General features: G+C 43.9%; 1 protein-coding gene and 1 long non-coding RNA gene across 7 annotated transcripts; one reads left to right on the forward strand and one right to left on the reverse strand.

Annotated features, from left to right (window-relative positions):
* Positions 1 to 3,468: 3,468 nt before the first annotated feature.
* LOC148383201 (cytohesin-3) lies at positions 3,469 to 19,348 on the reverse strand. Of its 6 annotated transcripts, XM_088358067.1 has the most exons (14): positions 18,966 to 19,347; positions 16,265 to 16,347; positions 16,080 to 16,144; positions 15,495 to 15,561; positions 15,302 to 15,420; positions 15,150 to 15,230; positions 14,940 to 15,052; positions 14,718 to 14,866; positions 14,439 to 14,550; positions 13,714 to 13,790; positions 6,056 to 6,127; positions 5,810 to 5,964; positions 5,319 to 5,420; positions 3,469 to 3,525 (listed from the first exon to the last, which is right to left on the reverse strand). In XM_088358067.1, exons 1-13 carry the CDS (start codon positions 18,982 to 18,984, stop codon positions 5,348 to 5,350), a joined length of 1,185 nt encoding a protein of 394 aa, XP_088214193.1. In that variant the 5' UTR covers positions 18,985 to 19,347; the 3' UTR covers positions 3,469 to 3,525; positions 5,319 to 5,347. The 6 variants fall into 6 exon arrangements, with proteins under 6 accessions (XP_088214193.1, XP_088214194.1, XP_088214192.1 ...); XM_088358068.1 differs by having other exon boundaries at positions 3,469 to 5,420; positions 5,798 to 5,964; positions 18,966 to 19,348; XM_088358066.1 differs by having other exon boundaries at positions 3,469 to 5,420.
* LOC148383202 (uncharacterized) lies at positions 6,148 to 13,440 on the forward strand. The gene is made up of 2 exons (XR_015853418.1): positions 6,148 to 11,758; positions 11,850 to 13,440. It is a non-coding gene; the product is annotated as an uncharacterized LOC148383202 (long non-coding RNA).
* Positions 19,349 to 19,591: the final 243 nt, after the last annotated feature.

Raw genomic sequence — 19,591 nt, forward strand, 5'->3', positions numbered from 1 at the left:
ACACTCATATACACACCCACTCATGAGGATCCTCTGCGCGCACACACACTCTCACCCCAATTTGGTTCATTTTGGATATTTTAGCGGTCTGATCTCTCACAGGAGGAACTGTTACCACCGGATATTTTTTGAGGAGGCCTCACTTCCCCTCGGGGATCTCTAAAAAAAACCAGCTATTTGAATACGATCGTCACCGCACCCTTGCCCGCCACGACGAAGCACTAGGTCCCTGACCTATCCGTAGTACGCGTAAGTCCCTGACTTTACCGTACACGTTACACACTTAAGTTCCAAACTTATTCACCGTATGTATCTTAACTTCATGCACACCTTATTTGATCTGAACGACAGTCTCCTCTTAAATTTCCTCTTTCAATTTGCAGCATTTCGACTTATAGTAACAGGTATTCTGCTTACCTTATCGGTGATGAGCTCAGGGTTGAGGAGACGTCGTACCAGCTCAACGTTGTGCGCTTATTCCAAACGGTTCGCCGACCGGGAGACAGTGTCCCTGACACTGTCCGGTGTCTTGGCTAAAGACCACGAGTGGTCAATTACCCTTCTCTTGACATCACGTCCACGGTCACCAAGAAATTGTTAGGTAACGGATTTTAGTTATTGATCTGACTCCAGATTGCGATCTACAGTTAACACATGAATTGGGGTAATTTGATCACATTACCCCAATATTAGCCAAATTACATTGGCTCCCGGTCCATTTAAGATGTGACTTCAAGGTTCTTCTACTAACCTATAAATCACTGCATGGCTTAGCGCCTTCATATCTCGTCGACCTAGTCGTTCCTTATGTTCCGTCTCGTAACCTTCGTTCGCAAAACGCTAGTCTTTTAGTTATACCTAGGGCCAAGAAAATGTCTGCAGGGTCTAGAGCATTCTCTATTCGGGCTCCAGAGCTTTGGAATGCCCTACCAATGGATATTAGAACTACTACCTCAGTAGAAACATTTAAGACACGTTTAAAGACACATTTCTATGAGATGGCCTTTAACTAACTTGTGATGGCCGATTTGGCCGGAGTTTGTTTTGTTCTCTCTGCCCACCCCCTCCCCGGCTGGGGAGGGGGTTAGGTGGCTCAAAAGCTGATCGCGGCTAGCTGGATTCTCGGGGACCAATTCAAGATGAAGGAACTGCAGCTCAACCCCCTTGAAGACACGGCCAGGACAACCGAGGGCACCTCCGACATCCATTTTTTCATTGATTTTCATATTATGTATTACTTTTGCACTCTCTGCATCCATTATAACCTGGTGATCCTGAAAGGGGGATCCTTCCATCTGTGGTCCCTTCTCAAGGTTTCTCATTTTCCCCTGGCAGGGGTTTTTTGAGTTTTTCCTTGCCCTTTTGGGAGCTTATGATCAGGGGATGCTTTGAGAATAATTGTCAATTTTTGGCTATGTGAAGCCCTTTGAGACTGTTTGTGATTTAGGGCTATACAAATAAACTTGACTTGACTTGACTTGACTTGAATTGTTATGTCCTAATCCACACACTGGCGCACCTAACAATTTTGCAAGTTCATTCTGTCAAAGAGAAGACCAGTAGATCAATCAGACCAAATTCACCAATTGTTTATTCCTGACAAAGCGCACTAATACAGGCCTGGGTCCCGGGTCCCTCACACTAAAGCTCGTGCGTTTTTGTGACCACCAAAAGACGACACATTCTTCCGGGTTGCCCAGTTTTGAAGAAACACAATATGAATATTAAAGCATGCAAAATATTGTGAGATGATTGGTCGATGGTCATCTCCTCCCCGTCCAGGTGTTGCTGAGGTCAGGCGGTTGGGTTTTCCCCGCGAAGCCCGGCCACATAGACGTGCTGTTGTTCTCGTTTCTCACCGACCTTGAGGTGTTCTCGTCCGGTACTCCCTATCTGGGCCTATTCCACAACACTTCGAAGAAAAGAAGTTCATGCAGTTTGCCTGCACATTCTTCGCCACCCACCAATCCACACGAGCACTCCAATACTAGATATTAATATGATTATAAGTTTAACACAACCTTAAAAAATATGTTTGCAAACTCCCGAAAGCACATTTCCCTTTACCAGATAAAACTGAGATGTTGATAATTGGTCCAGTTAGTTATCAACACTTATTTAAGGAAACCACTACAACTATAGATAACCGTATTATCACTCAGAGCGATACTGTAACTAATCTCGGGGTAATATTTGACCAAACGCTCTCTTTTCAAAAGCACATTAAGAATATAACCAGTATTGCGTTTTTTCACCTTCGTAATATTGCTAAGATTCACTCTTGACCGGTGATGCGGAAGCTATTATACATGCGTTCATCACGTCGCGCCTGGACTACTGTAATGCATTATTCTCTGGTCTTCCTAAATCCAGCATCAAAAGTCTACAGTTAGTACAAAATGCTGCTGCAAGGCTGCTCTCACGGGCAAGAAAATTTGATCACATTATCCCAATATTACCCAACTTACATTGGCTCCCAGTTCATTTAAAATGTGACTTCAAGGTTCTTCTCTTAACCTATAAAGCATTGCATGGCTTAGCGCCTTCATATCTCGTCGACCTCGTTGTTCCTTATGTTCCGTCTCGTAACTTTCGTTCGCAAAACGCTAGTCTTTTAGTGACACCGAGGGCCAAGAAAATGTCTGCAGGGTCTAGAGCAGTGGTTCTTAACCTGGGTTCGTTCTTAACCTGGGTTCGATCGAACCCCAGGGGTTTGGTGAGTCGGCTTCAGGGGTTCGGCAGAGCTGGTATGTCATTTTATGTCTTTTTTATTTATTAATTTTGTTTTCTTTAATGTTAATAAGATGTGGGCGGGGGGGGGGGGGGGGGGGCGCGAAATGTTTTCTTCTCCCGGGGGCGGGGTCTCACAGAAAATTGAGAAGCACTGTTGTAGTTGAAGGAAGGGGCACAAGTTTCTTGGGGAACCAATAAAACGAACAAAACATGTGGCAAGCCAGTACGTCGCTGCCACAAGTATTCATTCGGGACCACATGCAAATCCAGCAATTCACTCCAAAAAGAAGAATCAACAACATCCGCTGCAAGCTTACTCTCATTCTTCATGTGAGATGCATGAACGTGACCGATATATTTGACATAGAAAAGTAAACGCGAGCGACGAGAAGCTCGCGCCGGGCAGTCAAAAATACTTGACCAAAATAAGAATAATGTGCCCTGAATCAGAAGGCTTCTAAAGAGAAGAAGAAGAATTTACAATCGCATAGAAATCTAACCGTCCCATCTGACATCTTCATCCAGAATATTGCTATAATCGTCATCATCACATTACAATTTTCAGAAATGTCACATTAGCACCATTTTCTGGAATATCAAACACACGATGTTTTTCAAAAAAGTCACGACTGACGTCAGTCGTGACTTTTTTTGATAAAACATCGTCACAATTCTCTCTCTCTCTCTCTCTCTCTCGCTCGCTCGCTCTCTTTCGCTCTAAAAAACACTCCCAAATTGAAGCAAACACATTTTATATACATACATAAACACATTTACAGGCAGCATCAAATCCTTCACAGATTAAAAATAAATAAGATTAACAAGTGACATTATAGTCGGAAAGCACAAATAGCAAGCAAAGATTACAGAAACAAAACATGTTACGACGATGACAACAAGCAAACAAACAAACAAACAAACAAACAAACAAACAAACAAACAAACAAACCCAAAAGCTTCATTAGACTGCTGACCAACATCTTAAAAACGAGGCATATTAAGGCCACACTGAAAAGAATTGGAAGTTAAGAGATTAATATTTCAGAACCAGGGAACCATTAAAAAAATAAAAAAATAAAAAGTCAGCTATATGTGTACCTCATTGTATTTTTTTGAATGTGGGTGAAAATGTATTTTTCCAAGTACACACATTACCGGACAGTATGACAATAGCTTTTTTTATAATAACGTTGACAAAAGTGTAACTTGACAAGACCACCAGGCAGGTATTTACCCGCCCCCTAAAAATCATCTTCTGTAAAAAATTATAATTTTATTGTTGAAAATCGACATAATTTTTGTACAATTACAGCTTTGATTGGAAAACTACAACTTTAGTCTTTTGAAATAACTTTATTTTTGTTTCTTTTTTAAATCTCATATTACAAGTTTTTATTTGTGTAAAATTACTTTATTCTTTTAAAATATTTTTTAAAGTACTTTCTTCTATTCTTATAAAATTACTTTTTGGTTCTCATAAAATGACAACTTCGGATTTTAGGACTTCAGAGTCAAGATGAATTCAGTGTTACAAAAACTTTTGATCACAGCAGCACGACACGTTTTTTTTTCTTTTTTGAAACTCAGGAATGACTTCTTTCCTCTTCCTATTGCAACTGTTTTTCTTGGCATGTGAGGCCTTTTTGGTAGATGACTGTGTTTTTCTCATAAAATATCATAAACATGTAATTTTCCTTGAAGAACAATTTTTTTTTTCTCAGACCTGTTTTTATATTGTAATAGAAGAACTTTAGGTAAATTCACTTGTAAAAAATCATCATTTTTCTCACAGTAAAACGTTATTAGTGTAAAAGAATAACCTTATTCTAAAAAAATATTTGCTTAGATTTCTTGAGAAAAAACTCAACTTTTTCATAATATGACAACTTTATAAGAAAAATAATTTAATCCTTAAAATTGTTCTCATAATAGGACTTTATTTGTGTGAAATACAATTTATATATATTATAACTGAATTTCCCCGCGACCCCCGTGGGGACAAAGCGGTACAGAAAATGGATGGATGGATAACTGAATTTCTTTCTTTCATGTTACATTTTTATTTTTGTGAGATAACAGGTTTTTAGTGTCAGTGATCTTGAACAATAAAGACTTTTTCCTCAAGAATTTTTTTTTTCTACATTAAAACTCACATTTGTCTCCTTATGTTAGTTTTTTGGGTGAAAATTATGGCTTTGCTCTCCAAGTATTGTATTTTTTTTCTTTTCAGTGTAGCCCTAAAAAAACTTGACTGACTTTACATCACAAACACAAATGCAATAATTGTCTGCTCTTCACTAGTGGAGGAAATCAGTCCAGCTGACTCATGGCGTTTTTTGGATGTCTCTGTCATGCAGCACAGTGGCGAGGATCTCTCTCTCTCACGCACGCACGCATGCATGCGCAGGCACGTGGGTCTCAGATGGCCCACATGCATGTGCATCTGAAGGATGTTTTAGTAAAATGAGGAGAGGGAGGAGGCCGATGCAAAAAGTCTGCGCAAGTGTGTGTGCACAGCTGGTCGCTCTTCCACCAGGTACAACTCACCTCAAACCCCCCCCCCCTCCCCAAAAAAGAAACATCACCATTTTGGCGGCTTTTGCAGCCATACGCTTCACTTCTTGCTGGCGACGCGTCTTTTCCTGGTGGCCAGCATGTCGTAGAAGGGGTCCCTGCTGATACTGGCCCTAGACGCAAACACAAGTGGGTGAGCGGGATCTGCTATGGAGGAGACGTCTCCAGCATCTTTGATATGGAAATGATGGAAGCCCTTGCTCTGATTAGATGGGGGGGAGTTTGTGTGGTGACCTAGTTTGGTTTCCATGGTTTCCTCCCGGTTTGTGGGTGGAAGTGACGCTCTCCTCCGACTGACACGACATCGCAGGTGCTGTTTTGGCGCCCTTTTGTAAGCCCCAGTCGACACAGAGAAGCAAGCTTTCACAACTTTTCGCCTCTTGATGATAACAAGCCAAATGCCAAAGAGGGGCTAACAGATTGCACTCTGTTCTAATTGCACGTGTGTCTTTTGTCTCGAGTGCCCTTCCAAGTATCGCGCCATGCGTACTTTTGCTCTTACTTGATGGATTTGATCCACTCCTCCTTCTCCTCGGGCGTGGGCGCCGATATTCGGTAGACCACGTGGTTGCCTTCCACCACGCGGCCGTCCGCCTCCGTCTTGCAGGCTTTGATCACCTGACCCTTGTGGCTCGGGTTGTACAGCTCGAAGCAGTTCTGTACCAGCGCAAACAGCAACTTGATCATTTTGCCGCATCTGTACTTAGTGTGACTCGTCCGGTTTTGGCCAGCAGGGGGCGACACTCACCGGCTTCCTGGGCTCCTCCACTTCCCTGATACTGAGGTTCTCCAGGGGAATAATCCCTCGGGGCTCCTTGTCCTGGAACACAAAGCAACCGGTTGAGCCGCTCCATCCGTTTGCTGTTGGACGAGGCGTGTTAGGATTTTACAGAGTATCCTTATCGTATGATTATGTTGGAATGCAACCGGTAATGAATAAGATAACTTGTCCCATTCTACACAAGGTCGTAAAACACCCCCTGATATGTTTTGACTAGAGCACAAGGGCTTCCTATTCAGTCTACTCTTGCCCCCACTCTTTCTCTTAATAAATATGTCCTTGCAGTTGGGAGAGTTTCAGACTTCACTCCTTCAACGTGTGGGCTCTCCACCTGCAGGTGTCTAAAAGGACTTACTTGTCTCCCGTGTGGTTCTTGCAAAATAAGTTGGAGTGAGCAAATCTCTAACATTTTGGTGCCAAAACCCGGGATCCCTCATACCCGCTATCTGTCTGACGAAGAAGGACGTGCTGCATTGTCGACAAGCCAGCGTCCATTAGGAGGACCTGGAGGAGAAAGTCCTGGGAAGAGACTTCTTCGCTGGGCCAGCATCTTAGGTCTGCCTTCGTCTGACAGAGGTGGATTGGCGGGACCCGGCAGTGCAACGAACCAGGGGACAAGTAAGTTAAAGGCCTGAAGTTGTGTGCACGAGAGATACGGCTTTGGTTTGTCCGAGCTATGAGATACGGCTTTGGTTTATCCGAGCTATGAGATACGGCTTTGGTTTGTCCGAGCTATGAGATACGGCTTTGGTTTGTCCGAGCTATGAGATACGGCTTTGGTTTGTCCGAGCTATGAGATACGGCTTTGGTTTGTCCGAGCTATGAGATACGGCTTTGGTTTGTCCGAGCTATGAGGCCTAAAAAAAAGCGCTAGAGTTTGTGTGATTGAGAGTGTGACTGGTAGGATAAATTGACTAAATAGCAGTTCTAGCAATGATCCACGGAAATAATACAGGCTACTAATTTGTTGAAAGGTCAATTTAAACCTGCATTGAGGATCCTCAAAGAAATAAATAAGTAATAATAATGATAATAATAATATTTTTGAGACAAAGAAATTATATAACCTAAAACTACTAGAATTAAGATGGGAAATAAAAACGGTGAATCTCTACCTCTTGACGGAGATGAGAAGTACATGGCGAGTAGATTTCTTAATTGTATGCAATATATGCCGAAGTGGAAGAAAAAGTATGGAGTAGAAGGGAAGTTGAGAGTTGAAGTGTGGAAGATAGTAGTTGATGTTTTAGAAGAGAGTGTGGATAGAAAGAAAAATGGACTGAAAAAGAAAAGAAAAGAGAGAGAATTGGATTGTGCTAAAATGTAGTTGAAAGCTTCACAAGAAAGAAGAGAACAAATCCAAAAAACAAAAGATAGAAAGTTGAAAAGTGATGAGGCCGCTATTCAATTGAGATTTGAAAAATAATTCTGGGTACATCGTGGCATCCCATTCAATGATGCAAATGAGAGTGCTTATCAGCAACATCTTAAAATTGCGCTCCTCACTGGTTTCCCCCCTGACTTGGGCAGTTGGGTGAGGAAACACTTGGTGGAAGCGGACACTGCTTGGTTTACAAAAAACATGCAGTGGCCCAGAGACGCTGACAAAGGGATTGAGAAAGGTAAAAGTTCTGATGTATTTCATCTAGATGATGATAATGATCTAAATGAAGATACAACGATCTTCTTCCAAAGTTCCCAAAGGGGCAGAGGAAGAGTTAGATACCAACAAGGTCGCAAGCCACCATTCAAATCAAAACCCCTATCAGATTCAGACAACTGTTGGAACTGTGGGAGACGAGGACACTATGCAAGAGTGTGTCGTTCTGCAAAACAAAACCAATCAAGGGGTGGAGGAAGAGGCAGAGGAAAAGCCAAATTTTTAGCATGACAAGCTTCCTCCTCTTTGACCGTTCATAGAATTAACAGATGTCCATATGACAACAAAACATGTGATTCACAGGTTATTAAAATTCTTTCTTATTAGAGCTCCTGTCCATACAAGAAGTATGACAATGCTGTTTGTATGCCCAATGACAAATGACCAGAGATCAAATTGTGTTACACTAAAGTTAAAATATGCAAATCAAGTGGTAAAGAAATGCAACTTGCTTCTAGAAGATAAATAAATAAAATTAGAATGTGCTGTCCTCGTGTGCATGGGAGGGACCAGCTTATGATCGACCACAGGAAATGGCCAGCCTGTGACGAATCATTGTTGCTGAGACCTGCCTTCCGCACGCGAGAGCTGTGCATGTGTGTGCGTATGTGTTAAAGTTAAAGTCCCAAATTGATGAAGATTGGCTAAACTTTTAGTATAAACAAATTTGCTAGACTGTTGTCTATTCAATTTACACCGCAGAACAGAAACAATTTGACAGAAAAAAATGAGAGGAAAAGAGAGAAGTCTGTTTGCGAGCAGAAACTAATCCACACTAGTGCATGTTAAGTGTCGAGCCCACATGAGAAATTTGAAGAAAAAAAAACGACAGAACATGCTTTCAGGAATTGGAAGAAGCTAAATTGTGAATTTAAGATTTTGCAATGCTACATTTAATAGGAATAATTGATTGGTTGTGTTATAAGATTATACAAAATTATAAATGCAAGCTAAATCTGAGAGATTGAGTTCTTCAAATTTAAAAACAAAGAAAAAATTCAGATTAATTTGCCAGTTGTTTGTTTTAGTTAAGTTTTTTTTTTGAATTGGTGGATTGTTCTACCAGGAAACATGAGTTTAAAATGATATATGAATGTTGTGTGGTGAGCTTGGATGAATTGGGACCAATGTGATAGGAAGACTCCTTTTTGGAGACTGTGTGAGATGCATATGATGAGCATTGATGAATGATTGCCTGAATGAAAGGTTGAATGGTTGAAGTCGTTGGCGACTACGATAGAAAACTAGTAGAGCGACTTTGATGAAAGAGTGATTTTGAGCAGGTTGAATGTTAGAAAGAAACACGTAGCTTTTGGATTGATAATTACCTAGAGAAAAAAATGGAGAACCAGTAACACATGTAGAAGATGTGTGAACTGGGAAATTAAGAAGCGTTTTGGAAAGAAAGTCAAATTAAATGACGATGAAATCATATGTACATACAACACTTTACTACATATGGATTCTCTAAATCATACAATTGAGTAAAATAAAACATACATTTTGATTCGTATTCAAATTTCTAAGATTCTTGTGATAAACAATGAGAAAACGATTGAAAAGTAACTAAAGAAACTACAAGAAAGTGAAAATGTCTAATCATTTGCTAGCTGAGTCGCTCCCCATTCGGGGAGGCTATCCATTTACTTGCTAAGCTATTTGTGAAAACAGTCCAATTGCCACAAAAAGTAGCTATGTGCACGTGTGCAGTACACACACACACACACGAGACTGATAAGGTGTCAAGAGGTAACAAGCTTGCAGACAGAACCACAAAGCTGCAGCGCAAAAGACACTTCAAATTTTATACACACAAGAAGCAGATTAAACCACTGAAACATTTTTAAAGATGTGCAGCGACAAAGTCCATAGAGTGACATTCAATTATGGACGAAAAAAGGGGAAAGGTTAGAGAATGGCATCTATAAATGACCTACCCTACCAAAGAACCTATGCAAATGGGCAGCAATATTGAGCCATGGTGTGCGTCACATGGCTCAAGAGGAGGGATAGTGGGGCAGATCAGTCAGCTTTATACAACATATGGATTTGATTCATATTCAAAACATTTTCAAAACAAACCAATTTTTTTTTTGGTAGAGCTTGTTTCAACAAAAACAAAAACACTGAATGCCTTCAATTTAAAAGATCAATTTGACCTTTGCAGGATGATCTGCTGTGTCGGATCTGGACTGCCATGAAAGTATGATGTTTATGTGTGTACTTTGTCAACAACCGCTGTAGATGTTAAAGAATGGGATGAATATCTAGAATGAATGTGGATAATTTGTTTCAGGTAACTATAAGAGTAACTGAAAAAAGAAACAATTGATTGCTTATGGCAAAACAAGCTGCAAAAACAGAAAAAAATTGAATATGTCATATGTATGGATTTGCGACCGATAATTTATGTTGTGCCGTTGCCATTGACCAAAGATTGTGTGAAATCTGTCACGACTACTGGATTGTGAAATGTGTGACAGAGCATTCTATATAATATCCATTGAGAGAAAAGAGAAAAAAAAAAAAAAAAAGAAGCCATTGCTTTCAGAGAATGTAGTCAAACGAAAATGTATATACATCAACATGCCAAGATCTGGGAAAAAAGCTGGTAAAACCCAAAATATCTTTAAATTTGAGAGGCGACGATGATCTGACCGAAATTGATGCAATTGGAGTCCCTAGAGGAGTTCTTTATTAATAAGAATTAAATGACCAAAGTGCAGCGGGATGGGAGTCCTCCATTTGCTGCTGGTGGACGATGAACAAGAACGTAGACAGGATAAATTACATCCATTACAACATGCAGAAATTGGGCAAACGGACACAAGCGGGGCTCGAGGCAGTGCATGAACAGCTAGCCACGCCTTCCCTAATGTCGATCCAGAACCACAATGCTCATGATATGTTGTTGTCTGAGAAAGGAGGCGTCTGCGCAATGTTTGGAGAACAATGCTGCACCTTCATCCCCAACAACACCGCCCCTGATGGGAGCCTGACGGATTGCAGGCCTGCGATCCCTCAAAACGAGGATGAAAGAGCACTACAAGTGGATGACTGCTTTTGGGAAGTATAACGCCATTGTGTCCTCAATTTTACCATCAGTTGCAGTGTTTGCTGCTATGCTCACCTTGTATGGATGTTGCATACCATGTCTTCGTGCTCTGTTTAATCGTCTCGTCACTACAGTAATATCGCCCATGGAGGACGAGATTGCTCAGATATACCTAATGTCTGAGCGGCAACATGATGATGTTGATGGCAAAATTCCTGCATCTGTGTTACCAGACTTTTCCCAGATCCGTGGGATTCTGAATGATGACATCGCAACGTTTATCCTTTGGTGTAAACATATTTGTCCTCATGAATGTGATCCGACGACTGAGAGTTGAGAAAAGGGGTTGTTTACGGTGATGTTTGAATTTGAGCAAATATGTGATAAACAGTGGGGAAATGTCAGGATAATTAGTTTTGTAGAAGCGCTGGCCAGCCTGAACCGGAGGTCTCATACCTTCGCTCAAGGCCAACACATCTGCCAGGTTTTAGGGAGTTCTTATACTCCCTTCCTTGTCTTATCTGTGAGAGGCCCTCACTAGTTATGAACAGGACACCTTTGTTCCTTGTTTAGCTAAAGAGAAGTTCTTTATTATACCTTGTAGTTTCTATTTATGAATTGTTGTTGACCGGGACAGTTTTTAAATTATCCCATATTTAATGTTTGGTTAAGTAGACTTCATGCAAGTTATCTCACATCTACTTAACGTTTGTTGGAGTGTATGCACGAGAGGTATCTGATGATTTACTCATCATTATTATTGTGTGAAACGTAGCAAGAAAGTCTAGAGCATTGTTTTACAGGGACACGGCATCCAGGAGTTGGATATCAACACCGTGCTGTCACAGTCAAGGATGCCGACCCTTACCGCCCTGGACTTGCAGACGGTGCCTGTGATCAGCTATTCTGGACAAATCTCAATGTGACTGTTAAAGGACGAACAATACCGCAAGTGGTCTACACAGAGAGACCAGCTGGAGTGAATTACACATGTTACATCCAAGGTAACGTGACCCACGTCTGCGTTAACGATGACTGCTCTCCAGGAGGAGACTGGATGGGAGCTTTGGACATCACCGATGAGTGTCAAGATAAGAGAGCCATTTCAGGTGGTGAGGGCTCTCCAACCAACATGGCTACACCATCGAACGGAACATACTTCATACAGAATGGCTGGTGGCTTTGTGGTCACAAGGTTTATCCGATGCTGCCCGCCAACTGGACAGGAGTGTGTGCACCAGTGTGGGTGACAGACCACACCGACAGGATACGACATCATCAGCTGACAGAAGCACACAACTCTTCTGGACGTCGACGCAGGGCAGTTGCAACCTTTGACCCTCATGACCCTGTATGGGGTGCGAACGTTCCAGATGACCATAAAGTATGGTCCGTCGGAGACAAAGTTGTCCTTGCGTTCTTTCCTCAGATTGGGGTTGGGAAACTATCGCTCTTCATCGAGACACTGAACTATCGTTTTCAATCCTTTGTGAATCTCTCACTGCAAATCAACGATGGACAAAATAGAGAGATTCAGGCTATTAGACTGATGGTCTTGCAAAACAGGATGGTTCTGGACTTGTTGACGGCAGCACAAGGTGGTGTGTGCCACATCATTGGGACTTCCTGTTGCACATACATACCAGGAGAAAATGACACCCACATCAACGACGCCATGAATTCACTGAAGAACTTACAGCAGGCCATGTCTAATGACAAGGTCCCACATCAGTTTGATTTCTTTTCATGGCTGTTCTCTGGCAACTGGTGGCAACTGCTTTTGAAATTGCTGTCTCCTGTGCTTGTTGTGCTGGTGGTGTTGTGCTTGTTTACAACCTGCGTTATCCCATGTTTGAAGTCTGCTGTGACGAGGTTTGTGTCTTCTACTGTAGCCCAAGTCCATATACAACTTCTTAGAGATGACGGATGTGATGACGATAATGAAACATGGATTGCGTAGATGCTGTTCTGTTGAGCATGTTTTACAGAAACTTGATGATTTGACCATCGAAAATGCTTCGCAAGTGATGGATACAATGATGTACTGTTTCTGTGTTTTTCTTTTTCTTTTATTTTTTTTGTTGATAACATTCTGGTCACCTAAGGCAAAGGGACCGTGTAAGAATTTTCCTGCTAATAACATCTGGCCGGCAGGTTTTTCGCTTACACAATAAGTTTGATCTGGGGTATTAAGGTAATGCCTCATCTTCACTGGAAAGTGTTGCTATCATTGTTTGGTGTTTTATATATTTTTTTACTATTCTTCTTTCTTTATTATATATATATATATATATATATATATATATGTTTTTTTTGTTTTGTTTTTTTTACTTGTCTTTGTTGTTTGGGGTGGCATAATCATATGATAAAACAGGAGGGAAATGTTAGGATTTTACAGAGTATCCTTATCGTATGATTATGTTGGAATGCAACCGGTAATGAATAAGATAACTTGTCCCATTCTACACAAGGTCGTAAAACACCCCCTGATATGTTTTGACTAGAGCACAAGGGCTTCCTATTCAGTCTACTCCCACCCCCACTCTTTCTCTTAATAAATATGTCCTTGCAGTTGGGAGAGTTTCAGACTTCACTCCTTCAACGTGTGGGCTCTCCACCTGCAGGTGTCTAAAAGGACTTACTTGTCTCCCGTGTGGTTCTTGCAAAATAAGTTGGAGTGAGCAAATCTCTAACAAGGCGTGCAATGACTTTTGACGACGGCAGGCTGGACAACGCGCCGTGCCGATGGAGTGGCTCAGGATGAGGGCACGCCATCGGTTGGTCGGCCGGGCAAAGCAAGGACGCACATTCGCTAACACAAAAACAGGCAGGAATGGCCAGCCACAGAAGGGTGACGTTAACAGAAGAGCGCAGACAACAAGCGAGAGTTTTCAACAACTTGAAACTCACAGTTGTGTATTCAAAGTAGTAGAGGCAGTTGTCCGTCAGGATGAACCACCTCCTCTTCCAGGTTTTCACTCGGCCTCCTGAGGGCAAGACCAACAACGTTTTCCTCTTCAGTCTTGTAAAATGTTATTTCTTGAATTGGACACTGTCATGACTTTATTCCTACTCTTTCTTTTTTTCTTGTAAAATGGCAACTCCTTTTGCACCCAAATCAAAATCACGAGGCCCAAAAACAAAGCGATTGGTAAGACTTCAACACATCAAGAGGGATGTGGAAACCGTTACTTGCGCTCCAAATCCTGTCAAAGCGCGTTTGTGTGTGCGCGGGTGTGCGTGCGTGCTCATGTGTGTGTACATGTGTTCTGAGCCAGCTTTCCACTTCCATTTCTTTCCTGTTTTCTTGGCGCCTGACACCAGCCCGCGCAAAATAGGTCACAAGTGACTTTGCTTTGCTTCCATTTCAATAGATGTCAGAGCCAGGCCAAATTTCCGCTTTGCGTCCACGAGCTTGTAAGCCCCCTGCTTCACATCCTCTAGGTGTTATTTTTAGAAAGTCCAATTAGGGACGTTACGGCAGAAACCGGTGCGAGAAATGGCTGTGGGCGTGCGGGCTACCCGAATGGAGCCATTGGCGATCCTGCTGGCTCGTTTATACATCAAGAAACGGCATTAAAGCGACGGACGTGCGAAAGAAGCTCGGCAGGCGGGAATGAAACGCTGCCACCGACCTAATTTGAGCAGCCAGCCCTCCCTGTCTGGGTTGAAGAACGTGTGCGTCAGGTCGTTGCCGTCGTCCTCTGGGATCTTGAACGGTTCGCTCTTGATGCTCTCGTACAAATTCTGGACAGCGACAGGAGAAAAAAAGAACAAAGAAAACAAAATAGAGGCCGGACAAGAGCAACCATCCGAGCACCTGTTTTTGGACTCCGACCAAGACGAGCGTACACACAAAGGGTTGTCTCGTACGGACCTTGCATTGCGCAAAGGTCAGGAGCGGAAGGTCTCACCCTGAGCAGCTCCTCTGGCAGGTCCCCGCCCTCGTTGATGCCCCGGTTCATGGAGATGAAGCGCTCGGCGGGCGGCTTGTCTCGGACGTTAGGATTGTGCAAGCTGGTGTTCAGCATGATGATGGCGAACGAAAGCACATAGCAGGTGTCTGAGCGGGTCAAAAGCAGACATCCACTCAGGACTCAGGCTACAGCTTACGAGTGCGCGTGGCTTTGCGCTACCTGTGGACTGGAAGACGCCAGGATTGCACTGACAGTAGCGAGAGGCAAAGGCCTCCATCATTCGATCAATCTTCTGCGCTTCGCCAGGAAGTCTGAAGCTCCACAGGAACTGCCTGTAACACGACGACGTTTGAACGAGAGCTCGGCGCCAGATGGGCCCACAAAGCCATTTCCCAAACCGGCGCTGTGGCGGGAAAGACTCCGACTCACCTTAAGGCTTGAACGAGGTTGAGGTCCGCAAACTCATGAAGCTCCACAAAAACCTGGAGCACCTTGATGTTGAAGTCATCGCTGAGAAAGACAAGCACTCCGATTGGCTGGAGGCAAGATGGGATGTCTGAGAATGCCGGAGCGGGACTCACCGTTCCCCTAAGTAGTCCCCAATCACCGTCTTGTTAAGCCCCTCCCCTTTGTAGAGAAATTGCGCGATGTCCCCAGGCGTGTTGTGGAGGAGGTCGTTTTCCAAAAGGAAGCGGATGCCCTTCAAATCCAACACAGACTCAAGCTCAAGGTGGCGTTACAAGGACGAGCCGACTCAAAGAATCCTTTGCTGACCTTTTTGGGGTCCATGTTGAACTTCTTCCGCCCCATGGCCATCTGTTTGTTTCGTTGTGTGCTTTTGCTGCGTAGAAGGACACACGGACACAGCCATGAGGCGAGCATCAAATTGCACAAAGTGCTCGCCGTTTGCCCAAGACGTTTGTTTACGATCCGTTTTCATAGTAAAAGCTGTAAAAGCGGCAGTTGAGACCACATTTTTGCAGGAGCCCTGTGTGGCGCCTCCCGGCCTGGTGTGGGTAGCCCCCCAGTCCATGTTTGCTATGGCTGCTGCTCCTGGGACGTGCCACCTCACTCCACCTCATCCACCAATCACATGAAAGCTTCTTACGCCAGGCGCCAAGCTAATGTTTAGTCTGGGGGATGACAAGACACGCACGAGCGTCCCACACAAATACGAGCTGTTCCTGTTCCAGACACACACGAGAGGCAAAGTAACCACAGTCAAGCGTGTCGCTTTTAACGATTTGCGTGACTGCTCCTGCATGTTTTGTTTCTTTATAACAACAGCATTTAGCAGCCGACCAGTAAAACCGATTAAATCATTCATTCATTCATTCATTCATAGAATAAAATAATCACCTTTCCCCCACGCAGGTTAATTGCTCGATTTCCGTCATGACTTCTGCTATCTCAAACTTCAGCCGCTGCAGGAAAAAAAAAAGCATAAGCGTCTAATAAGGGTCACAATATGTTTAATGATGGCGTCACTTGTCTAAAAAGCATACAATGCGCCACTGCAACAGGAGGAGCCGCCCGCCACTCACTTCAATATCATCCAGGAGCTCCTTCTTCCTGCGACGGATGTTACGCAGCTCATCACGCTCCTCCGACGACAGGTCTTCGGGTACTGCGTATAGCGGGCAAAGTGAGCACGAGAAGGAACCGGCAGCCGCAGTTCACACTTAGCCAAAGCCCCCAGAATTGTCCAAATGACAGCGTGCATTTTTATAAACGTCCGTCAGGTGACTCGTATCTCGAGGCACCACTGTCTTCCATCTTGACAAGACGGCACACGCTTGCAAGAGTGCCAGTGTCACATAAGAGCAAGTGGTCACACCTAAGCATCTGGCACGCTGGCCTGGCTGCTGCAGGGAGTTGCAAGGACCTCAAACACGCACACACGAATGCACGCACGCACGCGCGCACACGCACGCACGCACGCACACACACACACACACACACACACACACACACACACACACACAATCTGGCTCTGCAGGTCCCCAGGGCCCCCTACTTATCCGCCATTTAACCGTGCCACAGCAACCTCCGCTGCAGGACACACACCAGCGTCCCGCCCCCACGCACGCACACACACAGGCTCATCATAAAACAGCAATCCAGTTGAAAGTAAGCTGACAGGAAGTAGGTCATTTTCACATAGTCTAGCTGCTAGACTCTAGCAGATTGTGCCTCTTGTGTGCTTTCTCTCTCGCGCGCGTGCACGCGCGCACGCACGCACACACGCACACACGCACACACGCACACACACACACACACGAGCTCAGTGCATGGTGCATTGCTCCAACAACAACCAGACAGTCTGAACAAACCCATCCGCCTTGCCGCTACTCATCTCTCTTTGTCAATTGCCGCCTTTCCGTGTCCGTCGTGCGCAGCTTTGCAATGCTTCTCTTCCTTTGAATCGGATGTGCCATTGTGGTCAAGTGGAGGCCACTCATTTGACAGCCACCACGAGTCGTGGCTCCTCCTCTCGCCGCATGAATTTTGCAAGATGCAGCAGCAGCAGAAGAGCAAAAAGCAAAAAAGATTTAAACAGTGTGCTGAGCCATGTCAATGAACTGAATGAGTCACTGAGTGCAATGAGCCAGTCGTTGAGTGCCACAAATCTTTTCTGTCCCAGGAAAGTGGCCAGAGGAGGCTGCAAGATGCTGGAGTCCGGCAAGGGGGCCAGCCTACACACAAATTCACACGCACGCAAGCAAACTTGGTTTTGCTTTCCAGACACGGGGCCATGCTGGGAGCGGTCAAACATTTGCAAAAATGCCATCGGAAGAAATTAGTGTTAAGGTTCTGCTTCAGGAAAACACTCTTTGCACCCCACCTTGTGATGGTTTGTTCATCCTGAGCCAAAAACGAAACAACAATGTGTGACATGCAACGTTGTGATCATAAATTCTGTTGGAAGTAGTCCAGATTTGGACAAAACCCCAAGCAGGCAAATCAATTTCCATAACGGGTATCAATAGTTGATAAGCGGGCATTCGGGTGTGGCCCGAGCACTGCGGCCCATGGGATGCACCTTTTTCCTGCGTGTGTCACGCAATCTTCCATCAATGGAGCTTTTCCCATCCGTCGCATCTTCTCTTCCTCTCAGTGAACCTGAACACAGCGTCACGACCCACAAGCACAAGCTTGCTGAAACCCAGTTTCAAGACCTCCACATGACTCCAGGGGCACCAGACATGAAGCAGACTCTGAAAAGGGCCAATTTGTCTACGATCCTTTCCACTCAACCTTGTCTCGCTTCATCTTGAATGCGTGTCATTGTTTGTTCCACCAAAAGGAAATTGAATCCGTGCTCGAAAAGAGCACGTGTGCTTTCTCTGTGCCGGCTGCAAATGCCCGTTCACCGTCCACACACTTTCAGCTCAGTTCAACATCTTCACGTTCAAGTCAACATTTACTTTTGCTTTGTGCCAGTAAATTCCAACTGGGAGCAACCAAAACACTTGAAGCAAGTACACATGGCCTCATTTTGAAAGAAGGTTTTCACGTGGACGCTCTCTATAGCAGATTTGCACCTATGGCTGCCGGCTTGAGAACGACAGGCGTACAGTTTCTTGTGCTTACCAGCTTTTGCCACCAGTCACTTTGTGCTTATGCAAAGGAGTAATTGACTTGGAATATTCTGAGGAAAAATAATTCTGAGAAAAAAGGAACAATTTCACTTCTTGCTACCAATAAAAGTAACCCTAACCCTAATTATATGTATGTATTGTGTAAAATTAAAACGTTTCAATTTGAGAAAAAAAGAGATACTTTTACTAAACTTTTACTGACTTTAGAATTAGGTGGACAAAACAATTTTACAAAAAAAAGTCAATAAATCTTAAAAAAAAAAAAAGTAAAGTATTTGATAAAACACACCGTCCTAAAGCTGACATGCAATGTAGCTCAAAGCTGAGCTGTAACTACAACTTGTTTCTCCCCTCATATCCTTGGCTTTAAAGTATTTTTATTCATCATGTTTTATCCTAATTGGTGTTTCAGTTATCACTCACGGGTCCAAATAAAATGACACTTGCATCATGATGATGATGATGACGACAACGATGCAGTGAGGGGTGATGTGATGTGCACAATGCAGATTTGACAATCATTGTTATCACATGTGGCGCAACCCCCGAGATGCTTTCAGGACACTTACTCCGGGTGGGAAAACCAACTTCTAGTCCAAATCATGACCGTCATGAGCCTATTTTCGCACGTAACATGCCATACCTTGATTGTCCTCGTCCATGCTAGCAGCATGCGATTCAGGATCCCCGCTGACAGAAACTTCTGGCCCACGAATGAGCTTCCAATATACGGCTCAAACGCTCGTCCTAAATCCTCAAGGGCCGGCCGGCGCAGCGTCAGACGACGCACGGCTCGTTTTGCGGACAGCTTCTCGTTAGGGGGGATATGCTCTCCATTTGCGCTGCTACCACCTTTCCGGTCCACTCCCTGTCAATCGAAAACGATGCGTTTTAGGAGGCGGCGGCAGCGCCGAGTCAGTGACTGTCCCTCTTCGGTCAATTGCGGAGTGCGTTGGCTATACCAAGTACGCCTCCTTCTTTCCTATGGTAACGGGCAGCTAAACGCTGTGCAGCGTCCTCTCGGCACCCAACACTAACCTGGAAAAGTAATTTCAAAATAAAAACACAAGCTTGTGAGTGCCACTGCACTGGGGAGTCTCGGTCAAATTTCTTTTGAAAGGTTAAAACGGAACGTGTTGTGTTTTGACATTTAAACCCAGTGGAAAGCTGCCTCTCACACAAACCGTGAGCGGTAATCGTTAACGAACCTCACGAGACACACAAACGGACTCAAGAAATGCTGACATTTTCAAGATTTTTTTTTAATTA

The sequence above is a fragment of the Syngnathus floridae genome, chromosome 17 (genome assembly GCF_059516105.1).
Source record: "Syngnathus floridae isolate MCC-2025c chromosome 17, RoL_Sflo_1.0, whole genome shotgun sequence".
NCBI lineage: Eukaryota > Metazoa > Chordata > Actinopteri > Syngnathiformes > Syngnathidae > Syngnathus > Syngnathus floridae.

Excerpts from the sequence above, each read along its gene's own strand:
- LOC148383201 (XM_088358067.1), bottom strand. Across the intron at positions 15,053-15,149 it reads AACCTCGTTCAAGCCTTAAG|GCAGTTCCTGTGGAGCTTCA; the intron begins GTGAGTCGGAGT and ends GTCGTGTTACAG. Across the intron at positions 6,128-13,713 it reads ACTACTTTGAATACACAACT|GACAAGGAGCCCCGAGGGAT; the intron begins GTGAGTTTCAAG and ends TTTGTGTTCCAG.